General features: G+C 42.3%; 2 protein-coding genes across 9 annotated transcripts in view; one reads left to right on the plus strand and one right to left on the minus strand.

Moving 5' to 3' along the window:
* The window catches only part of LOC142584905 (protein MMS22-like), a 170,891-nt gene extending 150,368 nt beyond the window's left edge, over positions 1 to 20,523 (minus strand). Inside the window, exons 1-4 of one of the 2 annotated variants that reach the window (XM_075695241.1) lie at positions 20,410 to 20,523; positions 19,954 to 20,048; positions 11,451 to 11,622; positions 10,566 to 10,618 (exon numbers count right to left, since the gene is read on the minus strand). In XM_075695241.1, the coding sequence (XP_075551356.1) occupies positions 10,566 to 10,618; positions 11,451 to 11,622; positions 19,954 to 20,014 (286 nt within the window). In that variant the 5' untranslated portion in view covers positions 20,015 to 20,048; positions 20,410 to 20,523. Of the gene's footprint in view, positions 1 to 10,565; positions 10,619 to 11,450; positions 11,623 to 19,953; positions 20,049 to 20,303 lie in introns of both variants that reach the window. The other variant, XM_075695242.1, reaches the window with a different exon arrangement.
* Positions 20,524 to 20,587: 64 nt separating this feature from the next.
* The window catches only part of LOC142584906 (uncharacterized), a 140,212-nt gene continuing 137,181 nt past the window's right edge, over positions 20,588 to 23,618 (plus strand). For 2 of the 7 annotated variants that reach the window (XM_075695247.1, XM_075695248.1), the window contains exon 1: positions 20,588 to 20,954. The gene's annotated coding sequence lies outside the window, so the exon portion shown is untranslated. Of the gene's footprint in view, positions 20,955 to 21,013; positions 21,309 to 23,618 lie in introns of those variants that run through there. The other 5 variants (XM_075695246.1, XM_075695243.1, XM_075695249.1 and 2 more) reach the window with 5 other exon arrangements.

The following is a 23,618-nucleotide window of genomic DNA, read 5'->3' on the forward strand; positions in this document are numbered from 1 at the left end:
CCTCCTGAATGCTACTTGTTACTTGTTTCGATGTTCGTTCTCTGTACACAAATATCCCTCATGCTGATGGGATAAAGGTGGTGCTACCAGCATATGAAGAACTGCCAGTCGATAAGCCCGTTCACTGCTATACACTATCGACACTTCTTAAGTTGGTTCTTGAACTAAACAATTTTGAGTTTAATGGGGCGCATTACATGCAAGTAAGCAGAACGTCAATAGGAACGAGAATTGGTCCTAATTATGCCAATATTTATATGGCTGTACTAGAAGAATTCCTTGCATCTCGCAGGTTAAAGTCACTCTACTACTAGTGTTTTATTGATTACATGTTTATGATTTGGCCTCATGGGGAAACAGATCTCTTCAAATTTATAACTTACTTCAGTCGTGCTCAGTCCACTATTTCCTTTTTTCACCACTACTTGCAGGACAGGGTTAGCTTTCTGGATGTAACTGTCTCACTGTGTAGAGGCAGATTAACTAGAAAACTTTACAGGAAGCCCATGGACACCCACCGGTATTTGCATTTCTATAGTAGTCATGCCAGACACTACAAGATGGGCATTCCGTACAGCCAAGCACACTGCTTTAAGTGTATATGTTTGAACAAGGAAGATTTCAGTGCTAATCGTGCGCTAATGAAAGACGTTCTTCTGAAGCAGAAATACCCAGAGCAGATAATTAATTGATGATGCTGTAACTTGAGCTGGCAAGCTCAACCGTGCCGATATACTTAAAGCTAAACCACCTCATAGTGAACAATAAACAAATTTAATTCTTGCACACTCTTCTTCGGTGCTAAAGGTTTCAGCCATTCTTAGAAAGCACCATAACATCCTTGGTCAAAGTGACTGCCTTAAGCGCATATTTGTGGAGCTGCCCCAAGTTGTCTATGGGAAAAAATAAAGATTTACGCGATACTTTGACCAAGTCGGTCCTAAATCCTAGCCATGGCACAGGCTTATGCCTTGCAACAAATCACATTGCCAGGTTTGTCCTCGCGCGGGAACTACACGGAAAATAATCAGTACCGTGTCCAACTTCTCTGTTCAAATTAAAAAAAAAAAACTTAACATGTGACACCACCAATGTGGTCTACCTTCTTGAATATACTACTTGTAATCAACAGTATATTGCTCAGACAGAGACACCTCTGTGGACAGTGATGTGGATATCTTAGTCTGCGTCACATATTTGCATTAGTAGTGAAGTATAGCAACATAATTTTACAGGAAAGTAATTACAAGAGATGAGCAATGAACTTAAACAGTTTTACAGAAATCGCAAATAATTTTTTGTTATTTAAGGGGCAAAAATATTTAAGGGACAAGAGAATTATGCTGGTTGGTATTGATTTATAACTACTACAGTCCAAACAACGAGGACGAAAGGGAGACACAAGACAAGAGGACCATGAGCTGACTACCAGCTGACGCTTTATCGGAAACAAGCATTTCATAGAGCCGCCAAGCTTCCTATTGCAAATGCTCACCATAATTTCAGCATAATTTCTCACTTCTCACATTTATGTTTTTTAACATTTGCCCTCCAGTTCCATGAGAAACAAGTAATCGGTGAACACGCTCTTTTGTAAGTCATGTAGCATGTAAAAAAAGGGGCAAAACATCTTTGAAGTTAAACCCATCGATCCAAAGTGCCCTTAAATAAGAAAGAAAAGAACGAGGAAAATTTTAAATAAGCCCACAATTTTTCCTCATCTGTTAAAGGGGAAAGCTTGGATTTTTGTCCATGCTGTGATTCAATTAAGTAAACTCAGTTTACCTTAACTCCATAAGAGAGGTTGTACAGATTAAGAATAAAACGTTTAAAGGGACAATAAAGGCAAATATTAAGTCAAGCTAAAGTGATAGATTAGTGCTTGATAATGTCTAAGGAGTCAATATTATCGCGAACAGATCCGTAATAATCGAGAAATCGAGGTAAATGCAGGACATGATTAGAGACTCCCCCGGGACATTCAAGTACTTGCCCGATGCGAAAGCACTCCTCCGTTAAATTCTGTCATTACTACTCAGCAACTCGTTACACAAAACATCCTTTTATTGTACATCCTTTTATTGTATTATAAGACGAAATAAAATGCTACTTGTCCAGTTCTATTTTACTTTTAGAAAACTGAACTCATTGAAATACACGCACAACGACGCAGGCGGTCGATAGGTTTCATTTTCGCTCAACTCCGCGCTGCCCACGCTTTTGCGTTTCAGTAGTTATTGCGTAGTGCTGTGCTGGTTTTGCTGGCTTGCGAAACTCACACAAACTGTAAGTAGCAGAGAATCGAACTTCTACGTGATGTCGCGGGATGCCTGAACGGTTCACACTACTTGACCAGAAAGCAGCTGCAGCGGCGAATCTGCCGCCCTGTCTTGACTCAGTACCTCCCCCTGTCGGGCACCGTTTTACTGACCAATGGCAGCAAAGGGTGGTGATCGTGTATGCAACGTCACCACTCCTCCAGTTAGGTGGTGGGAGATTTGAATTCCAAAAAAGGTATTCAGATCCTTCGGATGCAATTTCCTTGTAGGCTTAGTCTTTTTTTTTTTTGGCATGAAACAAGTGTTTCGAGGTTTCTGGAATGGTGTTTAAACAGTCCACGCCAACTTAGTATTTGCCTTTAGTGTCCCTTTAACGCACAAAAAACTGTATTCTCTACACTATGCGCTTTTTTAAGTAGCAACATTTTGTGACTTGATAACGAGATTTTTTTTACTTTGTCTCAGTTAAGATTTTCTTATCTGAAACAATGACTTGTGTGGTAAAAGTAGCCTCGATTGTGTGGAAGGGTGTTTCTGCCTAAAATAGATATTTTAGTTAAAATAAAGAAAAAATATTTGGGACCTCTAACACACCCAGCTCACTCTTCCATAGCATAAAGCCCCTCCATCTACACGCCACCGCCGCTTTTGCTAAGTAGCGCCAACCTTTAATGTGCGCCGCTGTTCCCTGATTCGTTGTTCAAACCAGTTCTGCTTCCGCAATTTGAGTTTCCATTTCCGGTTGTTCCACTTCCAGTGTTTCTGGTTCCTGAGTGTTTGCTGGTTGCGCACTCGCGCTCTCTATGCAGCTGTGACGTTGCTTCTGGCTGAAACCAGAAGCTGTGACTACATAAGTTCTGTTTGATGTCGGAAGCTGAGGGTATAAGTGAGGGAGGAGTGCGAAGGAGGAGGGTAGGTTGGTGGTACTTAACCTGGTCAGCAAAAAGCGTGTATGGAGGGGCTTTACCACTACAATGGCGTCATCGCCCTTTCCCACTAGGCCTGTGCATTGGTCATATAAACGGGGAGCATTTCAGATGGCAGGTGTAATTAGAGAGTAGCGTCAGAAGTAGTATCCCCAGAACCAGCCTTAAACAGCTTGCTGTGAGCGCTTGGTACCTTAACGTACCACAGAAAAGATATGGATACAGGAGCCCTGAAAACCCAAGCTCAACTCATTTCGTGGGCCAGAAGAGGCAAAAAAGACACAATATGAGGCACTTTTCTTTACTACCACAAGAACAATGAGCTCGGAATGCAATATGATTGTAATTTCATTTTTATTATTAGAACTGAAAACTTCATAGAGTTGACCATGCAGAGTTCTAAAGGTAGGCTAAATTTTCCCACTTAAAAAGAAATAATGCAACACGTTTTTGCAGTACTACCTTTATCAGTCCTGCAAGGGCATTCTATAGAATGTTAACAGAACTCGGGAAGTACAGTTATTCTTAAAATGTCATTAAAATAGGCAAATCTTGGCTGCTTTTGCAATTTTGACGTTTTTAGAATTTTATTACAAGTACGTAATGTAGCTGCAGATTTTCTGCATTAGTTTGCAAGAAAGTATTCGAAGATTTGTCAGAATTTTTTTCAGTTTCGTCGCCTTAGCTAAAATGGCCCCACAAAGCCACCGATCTCAGGGTCAGTGAGAGGTACTTGCTCAAAAAGCAAAGTTTGGCAGTATTAAAAAAAAAAAAAAAAGCAGAAAGATACTGTGGGTGACACACGTCTTAAGTTTCCTTGTCCAGTAGTACAAAGAGTTTAATAGTGCACCCCCCCCCAAAAAAAATGTTTGGTTTTAGTTTTGTAGTGATAGGCCTTCAAACTTGTAAAATATGCAAGTTGCAATATTGCTCTTCTCTACCTTTAGTGAATTACATTTATTTTTCTGGAAATTCGCGCTGCATCTCACAAAACAAAAGTTAATTCATGTCTTCAGAGGCATTTGCCCTACTCGTAAAATTTTCGCTGGAAAGAAAACATAGTCCGGACTCCTAAGTCTGTTATCTTCACACATTCCATAATTGGTAAAGTGGCACGCTAAAACGCACATGGTTGCTTGGCTACAGTTCATAAACCGTTAGAGCCGGTTAGTACTAATGAGCGTACTTAGGCCATCAGCCTTTATTGTCATTGCAAAGAGATGAAGGCATTATAAAAGAAAAGAAAAAGAAAAGCAGGAAGAAATCCTTGAAGTACAAGGCTCATAGGGACTTCCATGAGTGATGTAAGTTCCTGTACATTGCGTTTACGGCACTGCTCGCTCACGCACACTGGTGCATTGCTTTTTTAAAGAGGTTAACTGAGCGCGCACGCTTGCGTTCATATGCAAGTATCAACATACTGTACATACATATATAAATGTGTTTGCAGAAAAAGCAGTTTCAGCACGCGTTTTGGCGGTTCCTCGACACTTTCGCTCGTTAAAAAGTATTTGCGCCCTGGGTGGTTGCACAAGCGTGTGTGAGTGAACAGAATGATGAACAGGGCGACTCAATGTTCTCTACTCGGTTGCACAGAAAACGCGAGGCCTCTGCGCCGAGCTCCATTCGAAAGTTCTCTTCGTCGTGTCTGCTTCAACGTATAGGCCTCCCGGAAGACTACCGCAGCATAGACGCTTTCGTCTGTAGGCACCGCTTCACCCCGGAAGACTATACCTATGACCCACGGTTGGTGCGAGAAATGAAGTACGCAGTTAAGTTGCGCCTGAAGCCAAGCGCGGCACCGACGCTCTTCCTTCCGGGCGAAGAGGTGAGCACAAACCATGCATGATTTAATCGTGAAGTGATGCGGCAATTACCGCTTTTACGCTGTCCAAGGGCCTGTAATGCTTACGATCAACGTTCTGTCACTGCTGCTACGTTCAGTCACAATAAGCATCGCGAAAGATGGCTGTCTTAAAGGTCGCTGTCTGAAATATTGGAGGAACAGTCGATCACTTTTGGGAATATCGCTTTGTTGCAGATAAGCCAGTCATCTGTAGAACGCTTTTTTCAGTGACAGCAGCAGTGTCTAAATGGCAGAGAGAGACTATAACTTACAACTTTCGGAAGAAGAGATTTAGTCCAAATAAAACATTTTGACTGTATCACTTTTTGATTTCTTCTGCGCAGTAACAAATTCACCATCTGCATTTAGTTTCTAAGTCGATAATTTAGACATTATTTTTCCTGATAAGTAGTTCCACAGCTTATGAGCATTTCTTACAAATATGTTGTACACACAAACTTATTTCGATCTTACGTGAAGACAATTTTGAATGTTACTGCAAACAGCACCTAACAAATTAATTTCCGATAGTTACGGCATATAAAAGTGCCTTTTGCGCACACACCAGAGGTCCAACCAAACATGTCAGCTGCTTGCTGTTTGAGAAAGGTGCGACTCTAATGAAAGCTGCATATCAGCACCTCCTAAAACTGTAGTCCAGCAATGCAATTTCTAGCGATGCTTGTATGTCTCATCCTCGGGCCAAAGACCAGTGGACCCTGAAGAAGACGCAAGGTGTCCTTTATAGAATCTCGTGCTATGATTGACCAGTGGCTTATATAGGGGGTGACAAAAACCTCCTTTAACGACTTAGGCAGACAGAAACAATTTCTGTCACTTGGACTGCCAGTGCAATGGCATGGCCTAACACTGAGGCAATGAACCACAGGTTTGATTTTGATGGTGCCGTCATCCTTGAGATGGAAAGAAATTTGCGCAAGCTGTTCGAGCCTGTCACGGCACATTCAGGGTGCCAAAGAGACAATGAACTGCTTGTTAGGAGAGCTTCCACTAACGTATATGCAGGACCTATGCAGGGTTGCCTCCCCAGGCGACCATTGCCAGGGCCACAAGCTGGATCTATGAGGTGCTAAGCTAAACTTCTGGGAATTGGAAAAGTGCGGGCAAACTGGGTTGGTATGCATTTCCACCACTAGATATAGCTAGCAGTATGCCTTGCGGATCAGTGTGCTGAATTATTTGCATCTAAGATGAAGTACTGTTCTGGGAAGTGTTGTTTTGCAACGCAATGTTTCACTGATTTGGCATATTTCTTGGCAATCAAGGTGACAGACTTCAAGGAGCAAAAGATTTGCATCAAGTTTTGTTCTAAACTTGGCGAAATTGTGGCAAAATCTTATTGCATGCTAGAGGACACTTTTGGAGTTGATGCCATGAGCCAAAGTAGGACGTTTTTATGCCATAAACGCTTCAAAGAAGTTCGAATGCGTGTTGACGATGACGAACGTTCTGGACGCCTGTCAACGAGCACAACCCCGGAAATGATAGCAGAAGTTCGTAAGGCTGTCCTTGTAAATTGCAGGCTAACTATAAAGGATATCTGCGACATTGTGGGACAATCATACAGCACAGTTCAGCTAATTTTGTCACATGCTTTGAACATGAAGCATATTGCTGCAAAATTCATGCCAAGACTGCTCGGTGACTAACAGAAGCTGCACTGTGTTTCTGTCTGTACAGAACTGAAGTAACAAGTCAGAGACAATCCTAAATTCCTGTCCAACGTAATAACCGGGTTTGAGACATGGGTTTATGACTACATTCCTGAAACCAAACAGCAGTTGTCGCAATGGAAGTCGCCAAATTCCCCGCGGCCTAAAGAGGCACGTCAAGTTCGTGGCAATGTGAATTCCATGCTACTTGCTTTTTTTTTTTTTACCTACATGGAATTGTCCACAAGGAATTCGTGCTGCCTGGACAGACCGTGAACAGCTAGCTTTACTGTGACATTTTGAGGTGCTTAAGAGAGAATTCATTGCAAACATCTCAAGAAGTGGAAGAACAATTGGCTTCATCACGACGACGCACTCGCTCACACATCACTTGTTCGAATGTTCCTGACTTCAAAATAAATGACAGTACTTCCGCACCCACCCTATTCACTTGACCTCGCCCCTTGTGACATTTTCTTGTTCCCAAAGTTGATGTTCAGGCTGAAAGGACATTGATTTTACAGTGTTGAAGAGACCCAGTTGGAATTGCATGCAGTCCTCAACATAATGTCGCTCGGAGAGTTCCACGAATGCATGGAATCGTGGCAGAAACGCTGGGATCGGTGTACACATGCTCAAAGGGACTACTTTGAAGAAGACACTGCTAATTAGGCATTATGGTGAACACAATTCTTTTTTTTATGACTGAATTCCCAGAACTTTTGGGTAGCACCTCGTACAGAAGGCCACTGCAATTTGCCGATGCCACCCTGATAACTCCAAAACGTTGCATTGACTCTGATAAACTTACTTGGTTGGTGCTTGTCTAATTTCAGTAGTGATTATGTGAGTTATATTGGAAAAGGTGCAAGAAACTTATACACTAAGCAAAGAACGACAAGAACTCGGCACATTAGATAAGGCCCATTCGATTTAGTTGCACTTTCTGAACCAGTTCTCGAGAGCACCGTGCGCAGTGCTGCCCAAGGTCATATTGCGCAAGCGCATCGCGGCACCTGCACGCCTTGTGGCCATTGAAAATTGAGGGGAACATGCAGCAATGAAACAAACTCTGGTGCAGAGCAGTCAAACTTTCTTGGCAAATGCGCAAGCAGCATGAGGGAGGGTGTTTTATTTTCGTTATCGCAGTAATCACTATCACGATGGCACTAAGTCGGGGTGGTGAGTACTGTTCTCTTTTTCACAAAAAACACATTCCAGGAGAAAAACATACAATTAAAAACAAGTTAATGTATCAGAAGGCAACTCCAGCGATTTTTCGATGTCCATTAACTTTAATAAAATTTTGAATACACATTCTCTTTTACACTCCGATTATCTGTACCAAACAATATGGCTGCAAGTCATTTAGCTTTCCTGAGAATTAATTTTAAAGATTGGTTGTGTGTTCCCGACTCATTAATTTTTACTGGCCACCCTATGTCTGTGACGTCAGAGACTACACCGCCACTGTCGCTGAAATCGCCGCTGTCTAGTTTGGAATTCCCTTTCAATAGATGAAGTGCCAATAGTGCCAGCACACTAGGAAGGGACAAAGACAGGACAAGGCGCTACTTGCAACTGTTTATTGAAGTCAAAGGTGGCTGATTATATAGCCATGGCTATATAATCAGCCACCTATATAAACAAGCCTACAAGCCTACCATAAACAAGCACGAGCTCTTGCTCGTGCTTGTTTTGCATGGCTTGGTTTGGTCTCGTTTGCGCTTGTTTATTTACAATGACGAGTCTAATCCAAAACCTCGTGATGAAAAGAAAAAAAACCATGCGAGCTCGCAGAGGGAAGCAGCGGCAGAGGCCCGGTCCAGCTCCAGCAACTCCGCTGCTTCAGTGGCAGAGGTAATTAGCGCTGTCTATCAAGCTGGCAGGAAAACAAGTCCGCTTCTCCCCCGCCCTTACTCGCAACTACGCTCCCCTCACTTTCCCTGTCAGCTCCCTCGTAACTCCCTCATCTTTGATGGTTTCCACGTGTGCCCGCCTCCGCGCCAGTGCCGCCAATCCTGCCAACCCGGTGCCAGCTTGTTCCTTAAGGTTTCAACTTCTGCCATCATCAGAAAGCGAACATTGGTGGACGTGGGCAGTTTCGTGGTCCTCGTTCGCTGTGTGTTTGTGCGCCGCGGTATTTCACAACTCGCGCTATTCGTGCATTGTGCTATGGCAAACGAATACTTCAAGAACAAGTCCTTTTCTTAATTCAAACAAATTTTTGGGCCTCTTCGAGTTCGAATTATCGAGATTTGACTGTACAACTTCAAAGATATGTGCCAGTCTGTGCAGGGTGCAGTCTGTTAGAATTACCCAAAGCTAATGCTCAGGATTTCGAATACTGGGTTTTTTCGCATGCTGAAATACATGTGATTATCACGAGACCACAACGTCAGTTCAAATTAACCAGAAGTTCAAATTAAGCGAGTTCCAATTACTGAGACTCTGCTGTATTTTTCGAGATGCTGAGGAATGATTATTGTCAATGTTTTACTGAATATTTGGATTTTAAGCTCTGGCACACACGTGCTAGGTCCCCAATTAAGTTTGTGCAAAGAAGCACATCACATGCTTTGTCGCATGCAAAGTCGATGTGGCATTTAATACCATTCTCACATAGCAGGTGCTGTGTCAGTCGGACAGAGAGGTGCCTAAATAGGCTCAAAGATAACCATGCGCACACAGAAGCAACAAGGCCAAATCAATGTCACAGATGACTGTACCCCATGTAACCCACTTTTTCCACCTAAAAACAAATTTATTCCATGTGAGTTGAACCTCACAAAGCCCAAGCTTCATTCCACATCAGAGAGAATTATAAAAGTTATCCACCATTATTTCTGGCCATGAACAGGACAAAAATGAACTGTTAATTGAGTGATAAATTAATCAGTATAGTGATTAACTAGTGTAATAGGTTCGAAAAGTTATTGACGACGGAAACTTTGCTTCAGCATTTTATAAATGATACCATGTGCTTTGCATTTAAGCTTGCTGCACTGAAATGATCATTTTGAGGTAACAAACTCAGAGTATCAAAAATATGATGTTGGACATTGTGGGGTTAAATCAGAGCAGAACAGACTGGTGCTTGAAGCATTTCACCCTTAAATGAATCAAATTAACTGCTTCTGTTCATACAGTCAAACCTCAGTATAACGAAGTTGCGCACAACAGGAGAATATTTCGACACAACACGGGAATACCTTTGTTTTGTCCAATATTTATCGTAACCATACATATTGACATAAGTTCAATATGTATGTGTGTGTGTGTGTGTGTGTGTATATATATATATATATATATGTACATATATGTAGACTGCAATCAAGTCTTTGCAAAAGAAACACAGCTGTGATGATGCTTTGATGGGCCAATCTTGATGGCCTCTAGTTTGGTTTGTGCTGATACATGGCACATAAACAATGCAAATAAACATGTACTTGGCATGGTTGTTAATCTGCAGCTGTTTGATCGGCTTGATGATATGAGATCAACACATTGGCTTGCTGACTCAGAGTCAACCAAGTCAAGTTACTGGCCAAGACATGAACATGCATACAAAATGTGCCCCCCCCCCCCCAATCTCTCTCCTCTCCGTAGCTACTGAGCGAACAAATATTCTCTTCACTGTAACCAACACTGTAACTTCTGATACTGAATATTTAGTTTCATTACAGCAGCAGAATACACACTAAAATAAAGCATGTCAACCAAAGTTACAATTGTTAATGCATTCTGCAGTATCAAGATTATAATTGACTAAAACAAATGTGTTAGGAACAGTTTATATAATATGGACCACAAAACAACCAGGGAGAACATAAACACTCACCATGTGAGCCCCTGTGGTTACTTGGGTCATTCTGTAGAGCAATGATCTTTGACCTAAAAAAGAAATATAATATATACATGCATATATAACCTGCTGAATGGCATGCTTTTGTTGTTATCTAGAATCAGAGTGGCAGCCTTAGAATTTGTTGCAGGGCTCCCCATTTAAAGCTGAGAGATAGAAAAAAGAAAGGCACTGTGGACGAAACACAAGTACTAGTCTATATTACTCTGGTTGAGTTTGCAAGGAAGAAGTGCTGGGCAAGTTATATATACTCCATAGATCAGAAAAGGGTCTCCAGTAAAGTATTACCAAGTGTTCCGTATATAGGAGTGCTAAATATAGAAAACTCTTTCAGCTATATTGTTGGCTTTCTTACACTTAAATTTCACACAGAGGTGGCATTTTATGGTAAAGCTAGTTAATACCAAGTCTGCAGGCATTACTTGCCTGTCTTGTTCCCAATAAATATGAACTGTGCATTGTCTGCAGCTACATCACTAAAAAAAATGTCAATTTTGCTGCAGCGAAACAGTAGTGCCTCTGTTTGCCATCTGTCACACCTATGGCAAAACAGCAGTCACTGTAGCTGTGACAGATGACGCCACCATTATGCTGCAGCAAAATTGACATTTGTGATTGTTCATTTATGATTTTTTTCCAACTATAATTGCAGGAAATGCCATCAGTGTTAAGCAATGACAGCGATTGCTTTTAAGTTGCGTGTTTCATTTCAAGATACTGTTACAAGTCTAAATGATTGTCCAATCTGGGCCACCCAGGAATTAGGGCAAGCCAATGCACTCCCAAATGCACAAATATAGTCAAATCACAATTTCAAATCCCCTCCAAATCAGCAGAAGATGTCCACACTGGCACACATACCTTGCTGTCCAAAACAGCCGGGTCAGCTGGGTGCGGGTAAAGTGGGTGCGACATATTGGCTGGCCACACAGTTGGACATAAGGCACGTCAGCTGGTATGTGGCAGCCAACTGCTTGCGGACGCACACCAGTGGCACAGTCAAAGAGGATGCCAACATCTGCGTCGGTCAGCTCTGCGGAATGCCAAACCAGTTGGAGTTGCATCAACAGCAATGTACTGGCCCTGAGCTAGATAGGCTAGAGTGCCTTACAGAAGCAAAGATGGCTTTGGCAGGCTTGATTGTATTCTGTTTCCTTTCTAACTTTGTGCAGTAAAGTATTAATATTTGTACTGCTGGAACACATCTCAACACTTCAATGTGACGAATGCAAAAAGAAAAATAATTACTAGGTCCTGTACAATGCACACTAATTCATAGAGCAATAGCTGAAGATATGCTTCGTATTAAATGGTTTTATGGTCATACTAAACTGCCACTGCTCTTACACTCGATATACTCAGCCGGAATGAGCATTTCATGTTGTGACAAAACTGCCGAAGATGACAAACATGGTGCTTTGGCAAGGATCACCTAGGGCAGCATTGTTGACAATCATTGTGGCAATGGGTAAGTACTATGTGACAGCAAGTGTGAAACTTGTCTATATTAAAGGCCATTATACCAGGCATAGATGGTTATGCCAAAAGAATAGTTAAGCAAAGAGATTTCTGGAAGTCACACACACACACGCACGCACGCACACACACACACGCGCGCGCGCACACGCACGCACGCACGCACGCACGCACGCACGCACACACACACACACACACACACACACACACACACACACAGTTTCAATGTAAGGCTTTGCCTTGACAAATATTCATATCTACATTGTGGAAAGGTTGGCTTAAAAGGAATGTACTATCCGTGAAGTACATGTGGTGTTAGAAACTTGCCTCCCCGTGCTTCGCACCAGTGTTGGTAACTTGGCAAGAAAGTTGGAGAATTTTGCTAGCTTTTAGGTAACTTAAAGGTGACTTTCTTAGTGAAATTTTAAAGTTGCCCCGGTGGAATTTCTCAAGGGGCTTTGGCTAATTTAATGCCTTGCCCTAATTTTATCCCAAGGGGAATATGTGCCACAATTTGTCACTGCTTCGAAAAGCATAATGAAGAGCTTATTAGTGAGCCATCTGGTTGCATCTAAGGTGCTTTCCTACACAAAACAAAGTCTTGAAATTTGATACTATTTTACGCAATCGGAGGTTATTTTGCTTTTTCACATTCCGACCATGGGCTCACCACCACTGGAGGCAAGCTAAAGCTATAGTTTAAAAAAAAGGTATATGTCTAGGAATAACTAAAACATACAAAAAACCTGATTCTGAGCAAGTCATTGTTACCATAATTTAGTGTATTCTCCAAAGATTGAGTGTTTTGGGCTGCGACACAGTGAATTTGCCAGAGAACAAAAGTTCAGCACTACTTTGCATTCTCTCCTGCTTCTACTCCATCACACATGCCAAACATTGCATGAGAGAAAAAAAACCTACTGTTCTGAATAGAACAGATACAAGACTAAAGAAATGGATACAAATAGAGGTAAATATGCTGGCATGGCACGGCAGCAGTGACTGGCTATTTATTCTCTCAGAGCTGCCTAGTTAGATCAGACCAGTGTTGCATAACACTTTCTTTTTTTTTTTTTTCAAGTTTTATCAAGATTTGTTCAGAAGTAAGTAATGACTAGTTGTGTTATCAGGGGAAATCCTAATAGTCAGTGTCCAAATGCATGCCCAAGTGATGGCTCTTTCTTGATAACAGAAACAGATCTCGAAGGCTAGGCTTTTTTTACTGCATACGCAAGAAGCTATAGGAGGAGCCCAAATCCACACCACAGTGATGGTTACTTTTGAGTAACAGACGCATATCTCGAAAGCAATGCTTTTGCAGGCTGTGTGTGCCAGAAGTGATTGCGGAGCCGGAAACGCGCAGATGCCATGTCTTATACACCACCTATCAAAGATTGAATGCTTCCACTCATAACACACAGAGTACAGAACACCGAGGATCAACATGATGCCTGGGCATTAACTCTGAGATTAGATAGCGCCCATGGCTCACTGAAAGTCTCAAGGCCGTGTTCTGTGATGTGCGTCACATGCACTAACCACCACGTGCCTGCATCATTCACTAAGGTGCTGTTTAAAGGCTATCAGTAAAAAAATGAAGCAATTAAGAAAGATTGTTTCAATAGTATACACATTCGTAGCAAACTTAGTCAAAGTAACATTTCGATGTAGTTGTTTTCTACCCTTTCGTTCAATGTGGAAAAGCACGCCTTCCCCTTCCTCATACACAAACTCAGCCCTTCCATACCTAGCAATGATTCTTTATTACCAGAGATAAGCTTCTCTCACTGACAGTTCTTCTATATAGGGCTTCAAAAAAACTGTTCACACTTGAAAATTTTGTACTAGATGTAAATAGACAGACAGCGACTATATACCTCTAAATTAGATTGCCTTAGGGCACTGTGGATTTGTGTGATGGTGCCCGCGATATACCAAATGCAAGATGCTTCTCAGTTTGTCTGACACTGGAACAAATGTGGGCTTTCCATTTGCATGACAGCGAAATGAGATATTTGCATGTTTATTGCGATATTCTGGTTCTGATGATGAATTATTTTCACATGTGTCCACAGGGGACAAGGATGAATATAAAAAAATCACATCTCCCGCATGATCTTTTTTGCTGCTATGTATTTCAGTAGCAGGGCACTATTTTCGGTGTCCAATAACAGAAGGACTTGGTAGAGAAGCCTTGCAACAAAAGCATAAGCCCACCCTTCAGAATAAAGAAATAATAAGGGGTGGAACAAATACCTAATTATATAATCGTTGAAAACAGCTCAAAACATGCATCAATTCTACCTTGACATCATGCGCTCAAAACCCATAGTAGCGATCCCAGCTTGTGATCACATTTTATACCAAAAAACTGGTGAACTAATTAACAGCAGCCAAACAAGGAAAACTTTAGCATGACACCAGTCTTCTGCAAGGAGACCTGTCTTTGTCAGAGCAACAGATACTTTATTTGACAGCATTCAATAGCTCGTTCTGCAGCCCCCCCCCCCCATCCCTTCTAATGGGAAAGGAGAATTTAGAGTAAGAAAACGGTTTCACGAGAGAACTCAAACTCTTCAAAGGGAAGAGTAATGTGATGGCGAGGATGGGGGGGGGGGGGTGGAAGAAAGTATTGCTGCAAGTTCTCCGAAGAAGTAGGGAAGACAAAAATGAAAAAAAAAAATTATTTCTGGTGGACTTCCATTACCCGGAAAACAGCGAGCAAGATAACATAAGCCTCTGACGGCCACTGTGACATAATGGTTGGGTCACACTGTGTCACTGAAAGCATCAAGCCATTTCCTGTGTCTCCAAACAAGTCCTTCCCCATCTGCCTGACTTGACTCTGCATTCACTACTGTTACAAGCCTAAATATGAGGTACACTCAACAAACAGCATAATTTCTCCATTGTTGCTTCCCTCCAAGCACATAAAACTCATCTCCCCTTCTTTTGATAGCCTGTGGCTCCTCTTATATTACAAGGCGCATAAAGAAGCAGAGTGGAAAATAAAAAAACTAGTTTGGTAGCACAGAAAAAAGCTCCCATTGCATACCTGCCAACCTGTGAACTTTAGAATGTAAAAATTGTATGAACACAGCACCGAGGGAGGGGATGTAAGGAGGTAACAGCATGGAGCACACAAGCAGCAGAAACTTGAAATCAACACTTCGACTTTTTCGGCAACATTGGTGTAGCCGATTTCACCTGCTTAAGAAACTTGTCTGTAAAAAGTTTGCTCAAAGCAAATAACCATTTGGCATCCTTTCATCACCAGAAGATTTTCAATAAAACATTCAGAGATTGATGAGCAAGACTTTTTCACAAACAGAATTTATTTTTTCAGAAAACTTGATGCAATGTTCGTGATATCATAAACAAGCCCAAATTCATAAAGTTTATAGAAATTTTGTGAGTTGGCAGCAATTTACTTGGCTTTCTGTAGCAAGGTGTTGCCAAGGCCACTACATGCACTGCACCGAGTTCTATGAAAGGGTGCCTCAGGGCATGCTTAGAGGGTACCAACATGTTTTAAGGAAAAAAAAAAAAAGGAGAGAGAGAGAGAGGGGGGCTCTCGGACAGCGTGACACCCTGAAGAAATGCTGCGCTGAAAGAAGAGAGTACTGTGGTGAGTTTTATGAAAAAGTCACCCTGATTTCCCTTAAAGGGCTCTACAGTCCCTTAAAGGATGTCAAAACAGCAGTGAGTAAGTGTAACATCTCTGTGAAATGCTGCAGCAAATCAAAAGTTTTATTAAGTCAAGCAGATTAAGGAAGTTGCATAAGCCCAACACCAGGCAATTAAGCAATCACGAAGCAACCAGGGTGAGTAAAAGAAGAATAATTCACAGTGAGTTAAAATGTGCACGGTTTACAGCAGATGGCAGTGAACCAACAGTGCTACTATGCACACTAATGGAGAAAAATGTGTCTTAATTTTTCTTATGTTGAAAAGTGTACTGGAAAGGATCAATAATTCACTGGTAAATTAATTAAATTTGTTTGCGTACGTAAAAGTTATACTATATTTCATCTAAATGCATTCTAACAATACAGACAAGCACTGCAGTACACAATCTCACACAACAGAGCAACACTCTGGCCTGGAACTTACTAAGGCACGAAAGCAACTAACCAACAAGGATGTGGAACCCTGTATGCAGGATGAGGCCAAGCAGCTTCATAGCATTGTTTGCAATTGCATGAATGTACCGCTTAAAAAAATGATTCATTTATGCAAACACCTAGACTGTGGTGTATGGAACAGCAGCAATATCTAAGCTATCTGTGTTATACAAGTACCAAAGGGGGGGAAGCGTTTGTGGCTATACAGAACAATGCACATCTTGGAAGCCTTGATCGTGAGTTTGCTCAAGGAACACCATTCAATGCAGTGTAAGTATAATTTTGGGTGAGAAAAGACCTTAGTGTCATCAATGAAGGCCATACTTCATGGTTTCATTAATTTTAGCCATAAACAAAAATTAGCCATATATATGAAGCACAATCTGATACAGGAACCATATTTGTGTAATCATCAGATCAAGAGCAAGAATGTTTCACATACAAGCCACATTGGAATAGCTTTGGAAAAAACAGTGAACAAGGTACCAAGCCAAATGCTTTGGAAAGGTCAAAGCAAAGTGCCCTGTTGATTTCTGGCATGAAGAACAGCTGCAATGTATGTGAAAGCATTGCTGCAGTAAGCATTGTGTGTGAGAAAACAATAGGAAGATAAAGTAGATCCAGCCCCAACTCCATTAGATTTGAGGTTTATATCTGTACCCTCAATTGCCGAAGGTTATACTGAGAATATGGGCAAGAACAAATATATGCATTGTGACTGACTTGACTGACGAAGTTTTTGAAACAAGCGACAGAAGTGACAGGGGCAGGGTTACAAGAGACCACGAGACAGGCCAGTGCTTGTCACAAAAGACAGACCTAAGTATAGGAACAAGAGAGTGCTTCCATCTATTTTTAACTATTTTTAAGTCCATTTGTACAGTGATCCTCTACAAGCAACAAACTGCGTTTGTAAACAACGTGGTGCCATATCAATACTGAAGCATTCACAACCAAAGAGGTGCCTATGTATGGACGACAGATGTACTCCTACGGTAGAGAAAGAAGGGGAAGCAGTGTCTCAGGAGAAGAACTTTAGAAATGCAATGAGTCTTGAAAAGATGTGATGTTAAAGAGAAAACAAACAAAATTAATAATAACAGCCTGCAATTCCACCCACTGAAAAAAAAAGCAGAAAGCACACAGGTTACATTTCAAAACAGCAAAATGTTTGTTTCCAAATGCCTGCTGAAAATTAGAGCTAAATGTGCTGCAGCTGTGTCAACGTGCATGTGTGTCTGAGAAATTCACAAAAGTGACACAGGGACAAGAGGTTTGTCCCAACTTATGTTTCTGATATTAGTGCAGAAAAAAGTCAATGTCATAACATACATGTATGCTGTTTTACATAGCATGGATATTCAAAGCAATCAGCACAAATCTATGGCCCAATTGCCTGCATCACACTGTATTACACTGATGGCCAATTAACACTGGGTTGTGGAGAAGAAGGTAGCACACAAAGGTAGCAGTTTCAACACACGAGGAAGCAAACATGTATACACATTGCACCTTGCATATGCGCCCGTCTTCTCACATTTGTCGGTGCCTAGTTGGCACTTATTTTTATGACAGCAGGTTGTAGTGAAGGCAATGTAATAACAGGCAAGGGAATTTAGAGAAATACCTACCACATGGAAACGCAAAAACTCTTTTACGTAAGCGGTCTTTTACCAAATTGAAATTCTTTTTAATGAAGAGGTGTTGCGCAGCAGACACGCGGTGCCGACAATTTCCTTTTGGTGTTTTGTTCTGGACATGCTACCGAAAGCGTAGCGCTAGCGTTCAAAACAAAATTGGCCAAAATAGACTGATGTACCTCGAAATATAAAGTGAAAACTTATTGTATTACACGTTTTTCAATGCCGTGAATAGTTTTTCTTGTCCGTGTGGCATGCGTCTGTAAGCATCATCACATGACATCCCCGACCAGTTCGACCTGCTTACGAGAGTACAGAAGAAAATGAGCATTACTGGGTTTACTACACCTTCTGCGAGATATAAAATTATTTATTATTATGAGCTTAAGGCGTCAGAAAAATACTCATTTGCTTATTTTCTTTAATATGTGATAATTGCTGGCGCCCTTTCGAGGCTACTCCTTTTTCGGCTGCAAAAGAGTTCGACGAACTCCGCTTCCAGAAAGGACCACTTCTGAAAAACAGACCGCTCTCTGTTGTGTGTCTGCGTGCAACACTCTTTTTCGGGAGTATTTTTGCTCAAAAGTCTTTTTGAGTGTTTGTGTGACAGGAATATCAGACAGTGCTTAAAAGGACGCTAAAGCGAAAAATAATATGAGATGTATTAGCACATTACCACTCTACAATACCAAAACAGCCCACAATGACGTCATAGATTTTGATGGTGTCTGCTCGCACCTAATAAATATTTTATGGGTAAAGATAGACTAAATGTATTCAAAAAGAGCAATGACTGAACTCAGCAAGCTTTGAGGGCTTTTACTTGGCATAAAGGCCTAACACGAGAATACATTTTGAGATTCATGATGCCACACTGACGTATACAGGCGCTTCTGCACAAATGAAAAGGGAACTTTGACGTAAATTTTTTTCTCCTAATAATTAACATATTACCATGAAATTAACAAAAACAGAGTTTTTAAAGAATGCTAAATAATGTCCAAGCTGACTTAATGTTTTTTAAGTGATGGCAGGTGCAGTGTAAAAAGTTTGCCGACAGAACCTTGAAAGCCATTTCATAACTCAACTTTTCTTTCATATCTCTTGTAGAAAGCTAGAAGGTTGGTGACAATCTGGCACCTTTCCAGTGTCTATGCAGTTTGCAGCAGCTCGATAAAAATTTTGTGCTACATACTGAGGGCAGGGAGGACAAATCAAATGGGTCATGAAGCAGATTAAGTTTGCAAGATGTGATCACTACTTGTAAACAAGCATGTCCATCAGCAATAGCAATAAGCAACAGCTGCCTTTCTGTTTCCAGCCATAAAATATTTGCACATAAGTATGGCCATGAAAAAGAATCTCTTTTCGCAGCTTTGAAAGCAGAAAAAGAAATTAAAAGCAATAAATTGATAACAAAATGACTAAGAGCAAAAATGTGGAGCACTGTATGTCCACAATGCTGAATTCCTTGTCGTGCCAAACACCACAGTAAATTCAGTATTTGTAGAGTCATCCATGACATGGCATAAAAATATTAGAGAGTTTTAGCTTGTCCGTATACCAGGAGCCCGTCCATGGCGTTTTCCAGCAAAGCTGCTGAAGGCACATTAATCAAAGGCTTTACGAGTAACCAGAGACATGGACAACAGTAACAATGCTAGCAGGGTCACCTCGTAGCACTTTGTCGTAGAGCAACATGTTAAAAACATGTCTGTATTACTTGGATGTTCTCATCAAAGAAAAATAAAACAGGAATAACTGAGCATTCACAATTATGTGACTGCCTATACATTTTACACCAGCAAAGTTGAATACGATTGGCAGCTGCAATAATAACTTTGTGTCCTCTTTGGTGAATCCTTATAGCACAAGATGGCACCACCAACGTGGCTGCTCGACGTCTACGGAACTAAAGTTTCATTGAGAAAACCACGAGGCGAAAGCTGACTCCCAGTCCCTATAAACTTCAACAGGTTTTCTGCGACAACTTCTGAAATGTGCGCGCCATCTTTTACGTAAAGAGAGCCAGAGCTGTGCCAAAGCATGAAATCAAAACTCGCAATGAGTCGATGCAACGCGATATCCCCAATCCGTGCAGACGAAGAAATTCCAACGACATACCGAAAACCGCTTTGGAGGAATGTTTCTCCGGTTGGCACGGAAATGCTGCTGCGACTGCCATCGTATGAGCGATCACGATCAATGTGTTTTGGGACCTGTAGAGAATTTTAAGTCATGAAGCAACGCAGCAAGGATAGTTCAGGCCAAATGCACTGAAAATAAATTAACGACGTTCAGCTATTACTGTAAATGAATGAATGCCTAGAAAAGAAACAATACGTTCCGCTATTATTGTAAATGAAGGCACTGCATATAGAAAACACTGGTAATGGTAATTGGAAAACAACTACAGATGATACGCCTGGATGAGCAATGACGAGGGCCATCGCTTGGCGAAAAATTTTGCGTGCCTTATCAAGTCGGGCAGTCAGCAGATAAGTTCGATCCCGTTCGGAAAGAATAAAATCCGCACAACACTACGGCAACGTAACACTGCTTGCGGCTGTCGACACTCACCCCCAAATATCAAACGCTCGCACTCATGTCACACGAGTTTCCCTCCTTTTCAAAACTTCTCCGTAAGAGCGCGCTTCCGAGGACCGAACGAAAAGCAACATAGATGGCGACACCTTTGAAACCGACCGTCACGTCTCCGGAGCGGCTCTGCGAGCTACGCTGGCTACGCTCCGTTTGTGTCGTTTGGCGTTTCTTTTCTTCCTTGCAGTCCGAGGCCGTCATAAGCTGAAGGAAGCTCCCTTCGAGCTTTGAACAAAAAAGACGAAGTCCTCCGCTCTGCCGGGTATTTGCATAACCACCTGATCGCTAGACATCCCCCGGCGTGTCTTGTTTGTGTTGTATTTCGGCATCAGTGGGTTATCATGACTGTTCCGCCGTGGTGAGAGATCGTGGTGGAAGTGGGACGTGCAAAACGAGAGTCGCCCGTGTGGATGTTTTGCGCGTGCGGACCCGGCAACAGCTTTGGCTGCGGGCGTTGATTCGGACCGCACAAGCTGCGAGACCTCGCCGCAACGCCACTAAAGTCTGGCCGAAGCAAGCTCGCCGTAAGTGGTTTTTTTCTCTCGCGGAAGTGGATTTGTCAGTGGATGCTTGGGAAGCGCCGCGCTGCTCCGCCACGACCGACCGCGGTTCCGGAGGGGACCCATCTTGGAGCCGCGGCTGTGGCTGCGTGCGTTGTCGCCCAACGGTCGGCGCAAGTGTTTGGGCATGCTTGAGCCCTGCTCAATGCGTCCCGTGTGTCTGCGGCACGCAAAACAATGCGGCTGTTGTTAGGCTTAATTCTTCGACTCCGCTTGCACTCACCCCAAGCATACACTGCGGACGTCGCGCACGACATCGAAAAAGCCCCCTACCATCTGCACCGTAAAGTCCAATCCCACTGCGTGCCCACGTCCACGGTATGTTACACGCTTTCTTGTTCTCGGCGCCCAACGTTCCGTGCGGTACCCGGTGAAATTCGATGACTGCTCGCAAGCTATATTTGTGCACTTTGGACGTCGACTCAGCTCAACCACTCGGTTACACCACTAGGGTGCCGGCTAAGCGGTCTTGTGTTCGGCAGTTTGGGGAAGCTCCCGCTTTTGCGACAGGAAGCACGCCGTACCAGGCAAGGTCACAAATGGTTCGTGGAAAGAAAAAAAAGAAAAGTCGTAGTCGCACGCGTTCTCTGCGCATGCATGCCAGCGTTACCCCAGTCATAACTTCATAATCGCATAATCAGGCACTAAATTTTGTATGCGTGTTTCCAAAACACTGTTCTTAGCCACTGCTACTTTATCAAATGCTCGCGGAGAGCGAAGAAAACTGAATTACAGCTGCATTTCTCCTTGCTTTGCGTTTACGAACTGTAATCGCCCGCTCGCGTGCAGTGCGATCATTTGCTACGCTTTTCCTTCTTCTATATTTTGGCGGGGAGAGGGGGATTGCAAGGCTCTGATATTGGACAAAGTCTTAAACATATAAAATTTAAACAGCAACCAGCCTCTCAAACATGTCGAGATGCACATCTCCACGCGACTGACCTGTGACTGTTGCCAAGGGAAATGGTTTGGAGTGCCCTGTTAAATGAACATAGCTTAGGGCAATGACACTGAAAGTCATAACGTTTAGAAGGCCCATTGCAGCAGTATCAATATAAAGGCAAATATGGCAAAGTATGCAATCCAGAATGGGTACCGTGGTATACATTTACGAGAGGGAATGTTGTTCTTACAAGTCTGGCCAAATTTCCAATCCTGTAGGGCCCATTTCATCTGCCAGAAGTACCAACTCTGTTTTCAGCAGTCAGGGCCACATTCTACTTGCTCATGTTGATGTGTTCTGCAGTGTTGTCAATGTTTGATGGGTGGTACTGTTGCATCTGCAATACAACCTCTCAATTCATGTCCCATGACTAAATAAAAAATAAAACAAGGACCCCTGTACCTTAGACTCAACGATTGTTCACATGCTTGATAGTCACTTCACCTGAAATTACTGCAGATCCATCTTTCTATTGCATACCACATCTCTAATCTTGCCATGTCACGGATGTATTGAGCATTTCCAGTGCCATCATTTGTGTCGGCCGTGGCAGGACCACTAAAGCAGTAAAATGTTGTGTTTTGATCTATTCATATTTCTCCAGGGGAGGCATTCTGTAAGAGTCCACCTAGTGGACATGTCCATTTCGTCGGCTGCTGAAGTGCTGATTGGCTGTGGCACGTTACTGCTGCGGACGCGCAGACCAGCCCAGCCAATCGGAACTTCAACAGCAAATGAAATGAACATGTCCACTAGATGGATTCTTAACAGAATACTTCCCCTGTAGTCTGTGAAAGCTGGATTTGGGGCACCAGTGTGATGCTTATGTGATGTCATTAGGTGGACCTGTCAGCTAATTGTCTGCTCCTCAGATAATGTCTTGTGCGGCATTTCTTATTCAAATGGGATAGAAAATACGAGTAGGTTGCGCAGCTTTTGCTTCAGACCCATTGGCAGATCGTAACATAGGAAAGGCTCTGGGTTGGGTTGGGGGGATGTGCTGTCCCTTCCATTTCCTTTGACTTTCCCTTTGTCACAATTTCAACTTCAGTAATGTGCACCTCACAATAAAGTACATCTCAGTTTCCCCATGCTTGGCCTTGGTGGATGCTCATCGCTTCATAGTATATTTGTGTGGCTACTAGTTGTGCCCTTTCATTCTTTGCATTGATTAGATTACAGCAGTGCACTGAGGGGGAAGTCAATATTGAAGGTTCACTTTGTTAAAGGTGCACAGACAGGAAAATCTTGTTTTGCTTTCTTGGTGTTGCTCCCACTTTTGTTGAGGCTTTATACTGCAGTTATTATATGCACAAACAAATCTGTACTTATATAATCTTTTAATGCAACTTGCTCAAACAGATGCCACATTAAGCTTGCTCCATGAAAACTTCGTTGAAGTGAAAATGTGCCTGCTGCAGGCCTTGTTGTGGCAGTAATTCTGATGCACTAAGTCCTATGGGACACCAGTGAGGAACGAAGAAAAAAACTTGTGCCAGAAATTTAACTGAACCGGTGTTCATTATGCAGGGATTCGACTGTATCAGTTATTGCTATTTAGCTGTCCTGCTGGTTAAACGCCAGAAAAGAATGCCTCACAGAGGAGATGGCCACATTACACAGTATGGGCATGTTATCAAACATTAAACCAGGACACATCTCCCAACCTTCAAGGTAATAAATTT

The sequence above is a fragment of the Dermacentor variabilis genome, chromosome 6 (genome assembly GCF_050947875.1).
Source record: "Dermacentor variabilis isolate Ectoservices chromosome 6, ASM5094787v1, whole genome shotgun sequence".
Classification (NCBI taxonomy): domain Eukaryota; kingdom Metazoa; phylum Arthropoda; class Arachnida; order Ixodida; family Ixodidae; genus Dermacentor; species Dermacentor variabilis.